Raw genomic sequence first — 19,294 nt, forward strand, 5'->3', positions numbered from 1 at the left:
AAACCTTCATATTATGTACATGTATATAACTTAATTAAATCAACCTGTCTATTATATTATATTGTAATGTATTGAACTTTTTTTTATAATAAACAACAACAGCACATAGGTTTCGCGAAACATAAAGATGACAGTAGAGAGGAGAGATTAATAACAGTATAGTTTTCAAACACGTGTTACTATCAATTGTAGCCGATATCTCAATATACAAACATAATTACAGAGGCGTACTGGGTGGGTAGGCAAACCCTTACCTAATATCGGAAATGGTTGATAACGCTCGAATTCGATGACATTTCCCACCAGTGTAGAGAGGTGTGTGTGGCTATGTGCCTTGTCGTCAAAAAACGTGCCCTCATTTCATTTAGTTCTCGGTTGCTGCCAGGCCCGTAACTAGGTGGGAGGGGCGCAGGGGGCGGGGACTCCAAAGTCCCCCCCCCCCGCACTGTGAAAACATTGTCGACCATAAAAACAATAGATATATATTGTCCGTCAATTTTACAGTACCAATGAGAACACTTCCCACCCCACTCGTTCTTCCTCTATGCTAGTTGCGGCCCTGGTTGTTGCTAACTATGTCCATGCTCAGATCTTCAAGACTTAATCATAATCCCCCAACCAAGTATCAATGTATGGTATGTCATGGCTCAGATACGTCAAATCCATTCTAGCACGTACCACTGAACTAAACAATTGTCCTGTCTACCCACCTTCGGAGGCTCCAGCACGCCTGACATAATTATGTCAATTTCTGCGATTCGCTTTGTTGCTGTCAAGTGGGATGGGGGAGGGAGTATTGTTTTATTGTCGAATTCATCATCAGTCTGCGTCCTCAGTTCTTGTAAAACGGGACTATACGGTCATAATATTACTGATGTATTACCAATCATGTAAATCTTGGTGATGACAGGTTGGAGAGGATATTTAAAACTGGTTGTATATTCGTCATGCTTTATTTATTGTTTGAGATTATATACGTAGCATTAAACTGAATTCGAAAAATATTGTTGTATAGCCAGGGTATACCGTGTATCATGGACAATAACGGTCCTTAAGCCACGTTTATCTTGAATAACCAATCACGATGAAGGAGGAAACACTAACAACCCAAATTATTTATAACATTGAACTGAATTTGTTTTCTATTATTGTAGGGTACACGTTCATATATTCAATATGGCCTTGGTATACCGTGACTCAAAGACAATGACGATCGTTAAGCCACGTTTATCTTGAATAACCAATCACGATGAAGGAGGAAAACACTAACAACGGAATATAAAATATTATTTCCGGGAATAAAATAAAATCAACATGTCGACAAGAAGTTGATTGCTAAAACCTTTAGATCTAAAATTAACGACCAAATAAAAGTTACTGATTTTATTTCCTAACACAACTGGTGCATATTATTAGTTGGAAGAACACCCCCAAAAACATAATGAACAAAACAACATCTGTGATCAGGTATCTGTGTATAAAACAAACGATAAACTCCGTGTTCAACAGTCTAATTGTTTCACGTACTCTTGAGCTATAGTATAGTATTATAGTATTATCATCATGCATGTTACTTGGTTGATTGCGTTGATCTTGACCACTGTCGTGACTATCTCTGGACAAAGGAGCGGGTGGCCTTGGGCACGATATGGAGGGATGCGAAATCCAAGATGCATCAGTTGTTCAGAGGTAAAAGAGGCTTATCTGTGTGAAACCTGCTGCAAAAGTGAGCTTTTTTTATTTTTAAATATTTATATTATATTTGTAAATATTTGTTATTTTCGACTACACTGTCTAGCATCCCACAATATATACAAAGTTTCGGCTCGGTGACAACCTTTCTTCTCCAATTATTTCACAATCCTCACTACATGTAACATGCTCCATCCGTTTAATTGGAGACTAGACTTTTTTAATTCTTAAACAACCCCCTATGTCACTAAATTGATCATTTCATAGCGATATTATTTACAAATCCGACTTTAAGCGATATCAATTTCTGAATACTGACTTTGTTGAACTGGACGTGATAAGCAGTTACTGATTTTATTTCCTAACACAACTGGTGCATCTGTCGTCTGTCAAACCTCGTGGTTTATTCTCCGGGTCCTCCGGTTCCCTACTACTGCTAAAGACACCTACGCGCAAGCGAATTATTGAAATAAAATTGAAACATATGTTAGTCCCGAAATGACGTGGTTTGTGTCGAGTGAACGTTAAACTCTATTTTTCTCTCTTCTCTTGTAATCTACTTGCAAAACTAATTTCAATAGATATGGCATGTGTATAAAACTAGTTTTCTGTAACTAATACGGTTCCCCCACACTAATCGTGTGCAACGTGTCTGTCTATTGGGAGGAAGTGTGTAGGACTATAATCATTTATGAGTTTGTGGTTAAGACTGTGGTGTATGATTTCCGACATCCATAATCTATCCTTATATTCCACTTAATTATGGTCTAATTGTTAAATTTTCATTTAGTAAACCAGTTACTGTCTGAGTCTTGGTAAATTTTAAACGGATTTCTTCGATTATGAACAAACTACTTAACTTTGGTTATTATAAACTTACCTGTGTGTTTGTAATGAACTCCCGTTCGATAAAATCCATTGCACAATTAATTATCACAACGATGAAAACAAGTTCTCTCTTGAAAAATTGAAATATCACAAACTTTTCCCAGAGAAAAATACCAATATGGAAGATGGTTACGTCACTCTGCGGAAGATATCATTTCGTATTAGGGGTGACAGCATAGGAAATTCAAGTACAATTACGACAAGAATCCATGACCACTCGGACCAAAGACCACTCGGGTCAAGACCAGTCGGACCAACTGATAGACCACTCAGCCCAATCAAATAGACTACTCGGAACATACAAAAAGACTATTCGGACCCAACAGAAAGACGACTCGGACCAATAATAAAGTGTTGTTTTAATAAATTGATAATTGCGTTTGTTTTAATATGATTACTCGAACCAATAATAAAGTGTTATTTTAATAAATTGATAATTGTGTTTATTGTAATATGACTACTCAAAACCAATAATAAAGTGTTATTTGAATAAATTTCTAATTGTGTGTGTTTTAATATGACTACTCGAACTAATAACAACGTGTTGTTTGAATAAATTGATAATTGTATTCCAAATCGCAAAATATCGAGAACCACACTTGTAGTCACGTTTAAAAAGGGGCATATAAACGTCCGGTCTTCGTATTATTATGTGATGTTTATATTAACGCATCAAGGGCGGATAACTTGAAAACGTGTCTCCCCCCCCCCCTATATAGTAACCCAGGGGTTAGTGGGGTAGAACGGAATGAAACCACTGGGGATACCGCGAATGTGGAAAAAGTAAAATTAGGCTATCAGACAAGAACAGTATACCCGTATATGTAGAAACTGTCAAAAGTCTGGACATACCGAGTCTCATTGCAAGAGTAAATAAGAAAAATTAGATTGATATTTTTTTTGGCACCATTATTTATTAATTTTAAAACTAATCGTTGATTTATTTTCCGTACACAAAATTGAACTAAACAACTCTAAATATAAGAATTCCGTATAAGAATTATTTGCCTAATTGTATTGTGATATAATAATAAATAAATAGCATATTGTCTAGCCTTATAATATAATTTAATTGGTCCGACTGGTCTTGTTTTGGTCCGACTGGTCTTAGTCCGAGTAGTCTTTGGTCCGAGTGGTCTGGATACCTACGACAATTGGCATTGAGTTTGAGCGTTTGCACACATAACTACCCGCATTCCTGTATTTAGTTACCGTCTTTTACATTCTAGTAAAATCTCTGCAAATTTTATAGCTTTACTTTTTGAAATATTTTGTTCTAATTATTTGATTAGCGACTCGGATGGGATTATTTACTTTTGAACACGCATGCCGCACAAACACAACTACACATTCGTTTTACGGGCTTTATCACACTTCGGTCAAAACTGTCGAATCGAGAATTAATGTTCCGCTTCTTACGGGGTCATAGGGGCTTAGTAGCATTATATACCATTATATATGTTACTGAAGCGGTTATTATTCGATCGAAAGAATGCGTATAAAATTAAAAATACACTCAGAGAATTCGGAGGTAAGCTTCATGATCCTTGTTAAATTATTTATAACATAAAGAAGATAGGATATATATAGTTTATACATGACTTTATTTTTACGAGTATCCGTGCAATTGTGAAGAAAATTTGATAGACTGGCGATCAATGGTTTCCATATAAATCTCCTATGTAATTGCCTTCAATTGATATTTTTCGTCGCCCAAACCCATATACGATCAAAATGATCGCGCTGTCAAACTATCTTTCAATGTTAACCAACCCCCGCAACAGGTATATTGGATTCGACCAATACGTCACGAAGACATTGTTGACATCGACTCTGTCGAAATTACAAGTAAATTTTCAAATTTTTCAAGAGAGAACTTGTTCTCATCGTTGTGATAATTAGTTGTGCAATGGATTTTATCGAACGGGAGTTCATTACAAACACACAGGTAAGTTTATAATAACCAAAGTTAAGTAGTTTGTTCATAATCGAAGAAATCCGTTTAAAATTTACGATGGTTCACACAGTAGCTGTTTCTTTTATTTAACCTGTGTAAAATGTGTGTCGCAATCGGGTGGAAGACTGTAGGACCATTTTATTTAGGAGCATTTTAATATTATATTTTATATTTCACTTAATTATGGTCCAACTATTAAATCCTTATTTAGTTTATGTATGGTTTCCCTATTGCTTTTTTTATTATCAGTTTTTTACTTTCCTTTGATGTACCCTGGCCTCATGTATGTGTGGCTTCTGACTTGTCATTATTTGTTGTCTGTCTCAATTATTTACCCCTACGATTAATTATTAATATTTTCAATGTTAATTAATGCTAATCACCAGTTGCCTCACTAAACCTATATATACACCTTGCCTTTGATTGATCTGGTTATTGCCATGCCTTTGATCTTGTCAAACTATCTGTCAAAATTAAACCACCCACACAACAGCTGCCCTGGTTTCGCCCAACATGCGACGAAAGCATTGTTGTCTTTTACTCAGTCGAAAATACAAGTAAATAGTAAAATTTGTCAGATAGAACTTTGTTATTCGTTGGGATATTAAATTGTGCAATGGATTTTATTGAACTGAAGGAGAGTTGATTTCAAACACACGGGTAAGTTTATACTAACCAAAGTTAAGTAGTTTGTCCATAATCAAAGAAATCCGTTTAAACTTTACGAAGGTTCAGTCAATAAATAAAGTCTAGTGTCCAATAAAACTAAAAAAGAATGCTACATGTATTGTGAGAGAATCGAGGAAGAAATGTCTTTACAGAGTCAGAACAATATGGCGCGTGATATACTTTGTATATATTGTAGTATGCTAGAGATGATAATGTAATAAATTGTAACCCCTTCAAGTACCGGTGAGGTGGACTGTCGACGTATATAATATAATGTCTACCATGCTTTATCAAATTAAAACCAAAAGAAAACTTAGAGGCGTCCATTGTTTCATATTTGTCGGGGCGGACAGGGTAGCTCCGAGCCCTCGGACTAATTGGTGCCCTTGGGACATGACGAGGTGACATGACGAAAAAACGAAAGATGTTTGATTGACCATTCCCGCACTCAGGCAATTATATTTTTCAGTGGTTGCAAAGATCAAAGAACACGTTTTTATTTATTAACCGATTCCAAAATGGTTTTCATCATGGTAAAAAAAATATTTTACTACGATGCAAGTTGAAAAGTTTATAACAATCTTTTATAAATATTTACCATGTAATCAATGTGTAACTGTGTAATAATGGAATAGAAAAACTATCAAAGTTGTTACTTTAGTTAATATTATTAATTCTAGGGTCAGCCTGTACTCCAAATCCATGTAAACATAATGGTGCCTGCTCAATAGTTGATAACGGTTACAGCTGTAGTTGTACTCCTGGGTATCTAGGAGAACACTGTGATGGTAAGATACATTGTATGTCGTATCAATAATTTCCTGAGAGAGAGAGAGAGAGAGAGAGAGGGGGAGAGAGAGAGAGTAAAATTGGGTTGAACTGATTGTATTTACAGATATACAGGAAACAATTTCGGTTAATTAAATATAGGGAAATAGTGAGCATATTAAATTTGAATTGTAGTGAATGTGTGTCTACCTAACCCATGTAAAAATAATGGTACTTGTTCACCAGTTGATAAGGGTTACAGCTGTAATTGTGTTACAGGATATTTAGGAGAAAACTGTGACGGTAAGTTGCGTACATTCTTTATTGTCATAATAATTTCAGCCAATACGTTCATTATGAACAAATCAAGCCTACGGGATGTAGGCTTATTTAACACCAGATTAACATAAGAATTCACCCATTACATCTGAATTCAATCTTTAAATTAAGATGCAGCCTTGTTCGACACCAGATTAACATAAGAATTCACCCATAACATCTGAATTAAATCTTTACATTAACGTAAATACTTTGTAACATTGTTTTCACGTGGCCATGTAATAATGCTCTAACAATGTATCGATTAATTCCGACAGAGGCGCACATGAAATCGATAAAATTCAAATATAATCGACCTCCTTTATAGTTACTAGTATATTTTTACACAAGACGAGGTGGCCCGGTTCATATTCACTATTACTTTACCGGACCCAGCGTGGGCTGCCCCATTTTTTAACGCAAGACGATCATGATTCAGGAAATTTAATCTATCATGCGTGTATTTATAAATCTCAATGGGTCTCATATCATCACCAGTACTTGTTTCATTCATTATTGTACTTAATTCCCTGGTAATTTCTAACTCGTTAAGAAATATCCATATTACATTATGCCATACTTATGCCAAAGTAATGCGTGTTACTTGGTTGATTGCGTTGATCTTGACCACTGTCGTGACTATCTCTGGACAAAGGAGCGGGTGGCCTTGGGCACGATATGGAGGGATGCGAAATCCAAGATGCATCAGTTGTTCAGAGGTAAAAGAGGCTTATCTGTGTGAATCCTGCTGCAAAAGTGAGCTTTTTTTATTTTTAAGTATTTATATTATATTTGTAAATATTTGTTATTTTCGACTACACTGTCTAGCATCCCACAATATATACAAAGTTTCGGCTCGGTGACAACCTTTCTTCTCCAATTATTTCACAATCCTCACTACATGTAACATGCTCCATCCGTTTAATTGGAGACTAGACTTTTTTAATTCTTAAACAACCCCCTATGTCACTAAATTGATCATTTCATAGCGATATTATTTACAAATCCGACTTTAAGCGATATCAATTTCTGAATACTGACTTTGTTGAACTGGACGTGAGCGGGGGGGGGGGGGGGTGGATGGACGAATGGTTTGCGCGTGCGTGTTGTATCATAAGGCCTGTCATTGAGTCAACTAATGAGGTTCCAATTCCCCTGTTGTACGTGATAAGCAGTATGGTCGTCTGTCAAACCTCGTGGTTTATTCTCCGGGTCCTCCGGTTCCCTACTACTGCTAAAGACACCTACGCGCAAGCGAATTATTGAAATAAAATTGAAACATATGTTAGTCCCGAAATGACGTGGTTTGTGTCGAGTGAACGTTAAACTCTATTTGTCTCTCTTCTCTTGTAATCTACTTGCAAAACTAATTTCAATAGATATGGCATGTGTATAAAACTAGTTTTCTGTTACTAATACGGTTCCCCCACACTAAACTTGGGCAACGTGTCTGTCTATTGGGAGGAAGTGTGTAGGACTATAATCATTTAGGAGTTTGTGGTTAAGACTGTGGTGTATGATTTCCGACATCCATAATCTATCCTTATATTCCACTTAATTATGGTCTAATTGTTAAATTTTCATTTAGTAAACCAGTTAGCTGTTTCTTTTATTTAACCTGTGTAAAATGTGTGTCGCAATCGGGTGGAAGACTGTAGGACTATTTTATTTAGGAGCATTTTAATATTATATTTTATATTTCACTTAATTATGGTCCAACTATTAAATCCTTATTTAGTTTATGTATGGTTTCCCTATTGCTTTTTTTATTATCAGTTTTTTACTTTCCTTTGATGTACCCTGGCAATTATATTTTTCAGTGGTTTCAAAGATTAAAGAACACGTTTTTATTTATTAACCGATTCCAAAACGGTTTTCATCATGTAAAAAAATATTTTACTACGATGCAAGTTGAAAAGTTTATAACAATCTTTTATAAATATTTACCATGTAATCAATGTGTAACTGTGTAATAATGGAATAGAAAAACTATCAAAGTTGTTACTTTAGTTAATATTATTATTTCTAGGGTCAGCCTGTACTCCAAATCCATGTAAACATAATGGTGCCTGCTCAATAGTTGATAACGGTTACAGCTGTAGTTGTACTCCTGGGTATCTAGGAGAACACTGTGATGGTAAGATACATTGTATGTCGTATCAATAATTTCCTGAGAGAGAGAGAGAGAGAGAGAGGGAGAGAGAGAGAGAGTAAAATTGGGTTGAACTGATTGTATTTACAGATATACAGGAAACAATTTCGGTTAATTAAATATAGGGAAATAGTGAGCATATTAAATTTGAATTGTAGTGAATGTGTGTCTACCTAACCCATGTAAAAATAATGGTACTTGTTCACCAGTTGATAAGGGTTACAGCTGTAATTGTGTTACAGGATATTTAGGAGAAAACTGTGACGGTAAGTTGCGTACATTCTTTATTGTCATAATAATTTCAGCCAATACGTTCATTATGAACAAATCAAGCCTACGGGATGTAGGCTTATTTAACACCAGATTAACATAAGAATTCACCCATTACATCTGAATTCAATCTTTAAATTAAGATGCAGCCTTGTTCGACACCAGATTAACATAAGAATTCACCCATACCATCTGAATTAAATCTTTACATTAACGTAAATACTTTGTAACATTGTTTTCACGTGGCCATGTAATAATGTTCTAACAATGTATCGATTAATTCCGACAGAGGCGCACATGAAATCGATAAAATGCACATATAATCGACCTCCTTTATAGTTACTAGTATATTTTTACACAAGACGAGGTGGTCCGGTTCATATTCACTATTACTTTACCGGACCCAGCGTGGGCTGCCCCATTTTTTTAACGCAAGACGATCAAGATTCAGGAAATTTAATCTATCATGCGTATATTTATAAATCTCAATGGGTCTCATATCATCACCAGTACTTGTTTCGTTCATTATTGTACTTAAATCCCTGGTAATTTCTAACTCGTTAAGAAATATCCATATTACATTATGCCATACTTAACAATTGGAATTATGATCACTCACTGTCTCACATAATGATTATTAACATATCAGAGGTCTACATTTCTTAACTTTAATTCTAGTAAATCCCTGTACTATATAAAACCCCTGTATAAATAATGGCACGTGTTATCCGTCAGAATTTGTTGTGAATTCTGTCCTCCTGGATTTATAGGAGAATATTGCCAAAGTAAGTTTGTACTACCTTGCTCTCTTAGTAACATGCATACAATGTTTCACAGAGAAAAGCTAGGATGAATTGTCTGTTTGCTGTACTGTCGCCTGCCTGGGGACTAGTACAATTCGATCGCCCGACTGTCCGTCACACATTTAGGACACAATAACCTTGGGGTTTTTGAGACTTAATTCGATTAGCGTGATATTTATACACAGTGTTTATGTTCATAAGACGAACAATAATATTGATTTTAATCGCATTAAATTTATTACTCAGAGTTATCTCCTTTAATCGATTTGTTACATCTTGTGGACGCTCAAGAGACTTCATTTATTATTGGGTGGACTTGATACACAGTCTGATTGGAGTCATCTATCTGGTCGTTGTCTACAGCGCCCCTTTTGTCAATATCTTCAAGTTTTCCTTTCGAATCAGACGGATTCAGTCAGTTGATTTCTGTGATTTTTCGAGACATGGCTGTTGTGTGGGCCTGTTCGCCACGTTTTACTGATTTAGAAAATTGCAACACAACCACAATTAAAGATGGCGAGGAAACATCATATTGGCATTTTAACTAAAATACAATGAATGGATGCCACGTTGTTCCTATTTCAGATTCTGAATACACAACACCGGTTAAAGAGAGTGTTAACTATAATTTGATTAATGAAAGACACCCTGTAGACGTATATATTACAAATTCCAATTGATGCAATGACAGATGTTTCTGGACCTAACTATAGATTTAAACTTATCACAGGCGGTAACTTATCAAAAAATATATATATATGGAACAAGAAGAACCACATTAGACTGAATGCGAAATGTTTATGTGGACAATGTGTTGTGTGTTGTGTCTCTCTATTGAATGGTCACTGTTCCAGGTGGTGAGTCGTATGATCAGATGCTGCGATTAACATCCAGGGCACAATGATTTATCTCATATCTAATAACAACATTATAATAATATTTTACAGTGAGAGAATGTAACGTGACAGAGTGTAGGGGTACGTGTATCATACAAAGATGTAAAAGCGATGGTAAGATACCTAGTCTTCTAAACCAATCCAGTTATATAATATCCAAATAACACTGAAAAAACTATAATGTTGTATACCACATGATACAATTATATGGAATTTATAATATGGTATTTACTGATAAAATATAAATTCCATCATATAATTTTTGGATTAACTAAGACATATTCCTTAATCATTTGTATACAGCCGTATTTTCATGTGGACGTATGTTATCGTCGCCCCTGTCCGTAGGTCCGTCCATCCGAGTTTCCGTCTGCTCACATTTGTTTGTGGACACTCTACAGGTCACCATATTAATCTGATTTTGACGAAACTTAAAATATAGGTTGATATCCCAAAGATATCGGTTTCTTTCGATGTTGGCATGTATCGGATCGCATGTTCGTGGATTATAGCCCCTGGTTGCAGAAAACATCACGTTTTTAGCTTGTGGTTACAATTTTTATCTGATTTTGATAAAACTTGTAAAGCATGTTTATACCCCAAGGATCCTTTCGATATTCACGCATATGGCTCCTGATTGTTCGAAAAATCGCTTTTGTAGCTTGTTCTCTGGCCATATCTTCCAAAATGTGGGCGTATCGTTCATGGTAGCCACTTGGTAATATTGCTGAATAGGTAAATAAGTATATGGCTAGAACATAATTTTTCCTCAACTACAATATTTAATTTGTCAATCATCTATCCTGTAATTTGGTTGTATTTTTCAGCTAACAATTGTAGTGGTAAAATCTGTAGTGGTTTCAACGAAGTGTGCATTGATGATAACTGTGTAAACCGCGGTAAGTATAACATGTTACCTTTCTGTTGATTAATGTATACAATTTTATTATCGTAGCTCTGGATTGAATTGCTAAATGGTATTAGAGCGTTACCCATAACCTTATAAACAGATGAATTGGAACTCCAGTTCAAAAGATTATCAAATACAATAAAATTAATGAAAAGTATCATCAAAACTATCCAACATTGTCAAGACTTAATAAAAAAATATTGAAATCTTGGTAAAAACTATGAAGCTGTACGACTTCCTGATTTTACCATGTTTACAAACTGTTGATATTTTAACCGGGATTTAAACATACATTATGCAAGTGCTAAATCGGCCTTTTGCAGGTTTTTATTTAGGCCTGAAAGGTTATATAAACTATTAATTGGATATTAATTAACTTATCCAGACCATAATCAACTCTCGATATCATCGCTAACCTGCGCTATTTACTGTATTACAATCCGATCTGCTGGTCAACACTCATCGATGATTAAATCAAAAAATGAATAAGCGGGACCATGTTTATATCGTACCGACTTTCGTAATGATGATGGAGGCTAGTCCTAAAATTCAATCGCTAAACTCTCAGTTCAGAGTGGATCAATTTGACTGAAATGTTCAGCAAATCCCCTTTACATCATCTAGTTTTTAACTCTTATAGTGAGAACTGTCAGCTCTTCATCTAATCTCCCATGATGTATCTTTAATAAATTGCATAACGAATTCACGATACAGTCTGAAAACAGGGCATGACCATCGTTAACACAATCCTACAAAAGGTTTACCGTTAATTTGGTGTTATATACACGTTTTATATTTCAGGTGGCAATTGTGGGACTATAGATGGCATATATAACGCTTGTGGTTTTAAAGGTATGTTGTTTGTCTTACTAGCTTATAACATTATATAATTTGATAATATTTAGTTGATCTACAGTCATTGAACCAGTACATATTGGCATGTTAGGAATGATATGATCAAATGAATGACGATATACACTATCAATGTAACAGCACAATGAAAACTATATATATATAACCATGTTTAAGCCTAGGTGAGAGAAACTGTAAATAAACCACAAGTATTGTAATAGTGTCCAGTACTCCAATAGTTCAATTGTTTCAGGTGAATCATGTGGTGGGGATGGTGAATTCTGTAGCGGTATTGATAAATGTGTAAATGACACGTGTCGACGTAAGTATGATATAGATATTATGTTATTGACACTTCTATTTCTATTGGTAATACTGTTCTACTTCATCCTTCAACATTTAGTAACACTATCCTATGTTGTATGATTTGTCAAATGTTGTACTTTGTCTACCAGGCCGGTCTGTCCTGGCGTTTGAGGTCCACTTCCACCAAGGGTGATATCGTAGACAAATTTGTCTACCAGATCATGTTTATCATTTGAAAGCACAGTTGTATAGTGTAAATGATCTTCATTATAGCTAGAAATGCATGTAAGAATGGTGATTGCTTCTACAATAGTGTTTTTGGCATTTGTTCGGGTGGTGCTTGTCTCGGTAAATATGATTTATATTATAGACAGTGACTCATTTATACAAACCCGATATATTTATATATGTTATAGACAGTGGGTCATTTATACAAACCCGATATATTTATATATGTTATAGACAGTGGTTCATTTATGCAAACCAGATGTATTTATATATTTCAAATATAGTATTTCTAGATATCTGTAAATCTAGCTCATTTCTATTATTGTGTGATGAATACAACTGTTGGGGATATGATCATCATGTAAAGACAGTCTGTTCAGAGCCTGTTTTAAATACTATATCAAACACTGTAAGGTCAATTATAAACATTATATAATAACACGGTTTTCTAATCAGACTGTCGGCCAATATTTGATCTTATAAAAGGGGTTGGGTTTCCAAGTGGTGTAACTCTCAATCTTATTATTATATGACCTGCTATCCATATAGTAGTAAATGCTTTAATCATCTGTAACGACCACCCCCTGGCCGAAATAGAGCTTGTAGTGTTAGTCCCGAAAAGACCTTATCATTCGTGTTGAGGGGCTGTTATGCCCCCCACCATCTTGACTGCACATATGTACTGATAGATAGTTTGATATTGTTATGTATAATGATACATTCGTTATATTTATAGTCACGTGTGTGGAAGACAAGGATTGTCGTGGGAACCCATGTATTGGTGGATACTGTGCATGTAAATATTCACTATTCTATTTATATATTACCCATCAATATTATATATGTATATATCACCCACCAGTATAACCTGATATGTATATATCACCCATCAATATAACCTGATTTGTATATATAAGCATGTTTATCGTCTTTATTTAAATAAGTCAGAGAAGACTCGAGCCCCTCGAGCGTAGAAGATCCCTTGACAGTTGGAATTCGATATAAGAGTAGGCCGTAGTGCCGCTGTCCGGGCAAAATTTCCCTCATAGCACACTGTATGGCGCATGCCCGTCTTCATTAGCCTACTTCGGAGCAAAACAGTAGGACGTTAAACCCCATTTCATTTCATTTATTAATCATCTACCATGATGTACTAAAGTTTTACACTATCTGTTTTTCATATATAGTAAAATCAAATCAGACCTACTTTTAAACTACTTTTTCCGGCGTGGTTCCCCCTTGTCAGTGATGCAGAACAGAGGGCCTAACAAGGACAGCTGTCTAGTCGTTCGGATGGGACGAAAAACCGAGGTCCCGTGTATATATTGGAATGCACGTGAAAGATCCCCTGGCAGTTGGAATTCGATATAAGAGTAGACGATAGTGCCGCTGCCCGGGCAAATTTTCCCTCATAGCACACTGTATGGCGTATGCCCGTCTTCATTAGCCCAGTATAGGAGCAGAACAGTAGGACGTTAAACCCCATTTCATTTCATTTCATTTCATTTAAACTACTTTATTCACTTAACGTAAATCTACAGCCAATAAACAAATAGTTTGAACTCTCCATCGATATCCGCCGGACAATGGCTGTCAGTTATTAAATAAACAATAAATGACCATAAATAAGCTCCATGGTAAACGCATAGATTATTAACCACCATGGCATCGTCAAAATGACGTGATAAAATGTAATGTTATTTTTTAGTAAACTCATGATTAAAGTCTTTAGTCAATACAGGGATTATCCGGCCACTAAAATTGAACCACCATGGCATCGTCAAACACCTGTTTCAATCCATTAAAATTTACTTGATTAACATTATGATGTAAAACATATTGCTTTTCCAACGAATCTTGTTTTCTTATATACACAGTAAGTCAATTTTATGACCTGGAAGGATTGTTGCGGCTTGTTTATTTGTAATATATAAACCATGTTTTGTATTTTTCAGTTGTTAAATGTGGAGAATCATATTGTGCTTTGTAATCAATCTAGTTTATGTTGTTCAGAGACCAACTATTATTATATTAAAATATGTACTTCCTGAAAACAACGAGATACTAACAAGTACAAGATATCAAAATATAACCTACATCACAAAATAAACAGACTTTATGTTTGATATTTCTTTGTTTGTTGTTTATTTTGTTCACCTTATGTGGCTGTCATCAATATCTTCTTTAATGTCACACATTCCGTTATATACCTCTTCATCCCGATTTATGCAGAACAGTAAAGTTAAGATTCTGAAGCCCCCACTTCATTTCATTTGTAAGTTTGTAACTGGAAAACATTTAAAGTGACACGATTTGCCCAAAGTTACCTTTCGAGTCACATAAAGATGGTGATGAAATGAGTTACACAAATCAACCAACTTGTATCACATTACTATATCATTTCGTATTCTGAACGTGTCTGGTGTCAAACGTGTCATTTTGGCTTAAAATCAGATGGGTTTTTTTTCGTTTGCTCGATAAATGGTTGGTATGAAAGGACAATCTGGTTAAAACACAGATCCTATTTCGTTTCGTTTTTATAGTTCAAAATTTCGTTTTACTTGTCTTTACTACACTTGGATCTGGAAGAGTTGTTATTTAACTCGTGTTCTGAATGGTGTCAGGGATAAGCCAATGAAACGGTCTGTTACGGCGAGCTTTTAGGCGTGTTTTTCACGGAACTGTGGGTAATCCACATGTAGTGTAGGCCATTGAAAGTATAAAAAATAACGAAACGAAATATAGATCTGTATTTTAATCAGATTGAACATAGCTCATGTATGAATTTGTAGGGATCAGAAAAGTATGTGTGTCACGATAAGACCTTCAAGGGAGGTTATTTATAATTTTTAGGTACACCATTTACCATTGGAAAAACGATTATATATACAGTCTATCATAGTCGTTATGTACACTCCCCACGGCAGTGGCACATGGAATGGAGTTGACAGTTTTATTTCACTGCTTGGGGTAGGGTTCGGACACCTTGAAGGTGCAAGTCCACAGCAAGTGAATAAATCCACAGCAAGTGAAGTAAAAAGTGCAATTTGTAACATGTTGTCCGATGGCTCAAGGGGAGCGGGGAATAGGCACCCGAGAAAAGAATATATTAGACCAAGTTTGTTGTGTAGATTTCGATTCTTGGTGAAGATCAGGTGTTTGGTTTGAAATGTGATAATGTAGTAGATGATTATTTTATAACACTTTTCAGCTATAAATAAGGTATATTGTATACGTGACTTGTGGAATTATTTTTTCATTAAAATAATAGTTAAGAATGCGTTTGCGAGAGCACAGTGCAGGCACCGGCACCTGACGGGGACCGATTTTCACTATTTTTACGCATGATGGGGAACTCCCTCAAACCCCAATGCCACAATATTAGATCAATGGAACCCCCTTTAGATTGTACAAACAATGTGAAATTTTAAAACCTCGTAGATCAAGAAAACTTTAAAGAAAATAGATATGGTTGTTAGTTTGATCGAGGAAATCAATAAAACTTTACAGGGAAATAGATATGGTTAGTGAGTACAATATTCTGATGTGCCCTCATGGATTGCAAGGTAGCTAAATAGTTTAATTTAGTTACGTCATTTTATATTATCTATATCCCACCCACTGAGGGTATATGCCATAATTTGGAATGCTGAATGAAAAGACAGTGATTTATAGTATTAAGTTCGATAGTTTTAAAACTATTTACATATACAAAACGTTCCACTCCGTAAAATTAATATAAGCCTACTTATATTATACACCCGAGACAGAAAGAAGCAAATTAATATAAGCCTACATATATTATACACCCAAACCAGATGGAACCAAATTAATATAAGCCTACATATATTATACACCCAAACCAGAAGGAAGCAAATTAATATAAACCTACCTGGCTTGTTTTGTATCCTATTCTTTATGTCTTTAGGTTGTGTAATATTCTCGAAATAAATACTGTTTAAGAAGATTGAATAACACTCAATCCGTTAAGCTGTAAATAATATCCATTTCAGTCCAAATCTGCGAAAACCCCGCTTTAAGTATACCTTGAAAGGTGTAACATTGCACTGAAAATCAAACACCAACGTGGGTCCCAGTTCCATACAGAACAAGACAAGCCATAATAGAACCGTTCACCCCCCCCCCCCCCCCAAAAAAAAAGAAAAACAACCAAAAAAAAAAACACCGTGCACATTTTGCAAGGGTGTCAAGGATGCCTTTTTTGTGCTAATTCTAGAGCAATCTCCACACCGACAAAACCAAACTATAGAGAAACTGCTGTGTATCGCTAACAAGAAATTAACAAAGACGTAATGATGTATTGTTATAAACTAAAACACATTAATATGGAAGAACAATAACTGATTTATTTAGGCGCCCAAGGTATAATTCATCCAAAGAAGAGGCCCCGGGTGTAAGAAAGTAAAGAATGGCGAACGTCTGTCCCGCTTTGCCATAAATGCTACGATCTCTTAGGTATGATAGGTAAATATAGGTTTGACTGTCAACAGGGCCCTAGGGCCCGCCGCCTGTTCGACCTATTTTCAGGCAGGCAAGCAATCTTCTCCGGCTAGTCATTGTCGTGCAGTTGGCATTATCCGTCTATCAGTAACCCCCAGGATGATCACTAATGGATTTCGAACGTTGAGTGGAACACTCTTTTCGTCCCAAGGGGTTACATCATAATATCTAGGATACTAATCTCACACACGAATTCGTAGATTAACTGAAAGCTGTGTTATGGTAGATCAGTTTATCCGTGAGGGGTTTCCTTTCAGCTGTGAGGCGATCACAGTCTACTAGAATACCTTAGCGTTTCTTTCATCCTCAGCCTTGTTATTAACGGGCAGATTTTCCTGCTGGGATGATTTACACTGAACGTACCTTGTGTTTCTATTTAACAACACAGACTTGTGCTGAAACAACATGTGTTAAATGTTGAAACAACACAAAACTTGTGTTACAATTTATCAAACAACACAAACTTGTGTTGAAACTCGTGTTGAAATATACACATAACTTGTGCTAAAATTTCTGAATCTTGTTTTGAAATTTCGGAAACTTGTGTTGAAATTTCGGAAATTTGTGTTGTTGCATACAGACTTGTGTATAATCACCCACAAACACTTGTGTTGTATTTTTCCAATTTATATCCAGCAAAGCAACCTTTCCCATACAACCCCCTCCATTTGTTCTGTTTAAACTGTAATGTTTGATAAATGACAAAACAATAATTTTGTTTGTTAAATTATAATTTAATCAATAAATGATATGACAAATTAAATTAATACCAAATCATTACTAAACAAACATCTCGAAGGTTAATAAACAATGTTAATTCCAATACTAATAAAATGGTTTTATGCAATGAAAAAATAATTAATAATAAAATAAAAAATAGCTTTATAAATTGATAAAAAACAAAACAACAATACAAGCTCCGAGACACTGGGAATATTAATAAACAAAGTTAATTCCAATACTAATAAAATTGTGTTCAATAATAACAAAATTACTTCCACCCCATCACAAAATGCGCCCATACCTGGTTAAATCATCACCACGTGCAAAAACCCCTTACACAGGCATCTGTAACTACACGTCAGAAAGTTGGAACCGATACAGTGCGCCTACGTCTCACCAGAAAGAACATCCATTGTCGTAGACCTTACCGTGGACCGATCCTTACCCCTCGCCTTCGACGTGAACGTCTACAGTTTGCCCAACAACACTAGAACTGGCGACACAGGCAATGGAGAACTGTTCACAGATGAGAGTCAGGACAAGAATATGGCGTCGACGTGGCCAGCGTTATTCTGGCCAATGTGTCATGGAACGAGACCAATTGGTCCAAGCATAATGGTTTGGGGGTGGAATCGGCCTGAATCAGAGAGTGGGTCCTGTGGTGTTGCAAAATCTTGGTCCAGGTAGAGAAAGGCGGCATCACAGCAGTGCGCTACATCGATCAAGCTCTCAGACCCTACGTCATAGCACATTTCGCACGTCATCGAAACAACGTTTTCCAGTGCCCACACCGCCAGTGTTACTCGGGACTTTCTACAGCAGAACGGTGTTAACGTTATGCACTGGCTAGTCCTTAGCCCGGACTTAAACCCGATTGAACATCTTTGGGATGAAATTCAGAGAAGGCTTAATGACGTCGTGCCGAGACCAATGTCTTGGAATTGCGATGAATAATTCACTAATGCCAACAAACTGTTCACAAAAAATTGCTTTTATCCATTTAGTATATACTATTCCAAAAAAGTAGGGGATATTTGATTTTTAAGTGTTATTAAAGTCACCTAATGAAACTGACGAAGAAACAAATGACAAAATGAAATGAAGTTCACATTCATCGATTTATTCCAAATGATCGTTAGACTAAGTAAGGCACAGACTGACCATTATAAGGGTAAAATGATACCCGGGGTCAAACAGCAAAGTTACCACAGCATTACAACCAAGTCAGTAACGGGTAAATCCTCCTCTGTTTGCCAAACAAGCATTGATCCGACGTGGCATACTCCTAATGAGACGTCTAAGGTCATTTTGGTCCAGATTGTCCCATTCCTGTTGCAACGC

General features: G+C 35.8%; 1 protein-coding gene across 2 annotated transcripts; it reads left to right on the forward strand.

Moving 5' to 3' along the window:
• Positions 1–1,488: 1,488 nt before the first annotated feature.
• LOC126832516 (adhesive plaque matrix protein 2) lies at positions 1,489–14,835 on the forward strand. Of its 2 annotated transcripts, XM_056103407.1 has the most exons (12): positions 1,489–1,726; positions 5,887–5,994; positions 6,170–6,277; positions 8,322–8,429; positions 8,603–8,710; positions 10,465–10,527; positions 11,241–11,312; positions 12,125–12,175; positions 12,429–12,497; positions 12,755–12,829; positions 13,446–13,505; positions 14,665–14,835. In XM_056103407.1, the coding sequence occupies exons 1-12, from the start codon at positions 1,564–1,566 to the stop codon at positions 14,697–14,699; spliced, it is 1,020 nt and encodes a 339-aa protein (XP_055959382.1). In that variant the 5' UTR covers positions 1,489–1,563; the 3' UTR covers positions 14,700–14,835. The 2 variants fall into 2 exon arrangements, with proteins under 2 accessions (XP_055959382.1, XP_055959383.1); XM_056103408.1 differs by lacking the exons at positions 1,489–1,726; positions 5,887–5,994; positions 6,170–6,277 and adding an exon at positions 6,307–7,048.
• The last annotated feature ends 4,459 nt before the right edge of the window (positions 14,836–19,294 follow it).

The sequence above is a fragment of the Patella vulgata genome, chromosome 9 (genome assembly GCF_932274485.2).
Source record: "Patella vulgata chromosome 9, xgPatVulg1.2, whole genome shotgun sequence".
Taxonomy (NCBI): Eukaryota; Metazoa; Mollusca; class Gastropoda; family Patellidae; genus Patella; species Patella vulgata.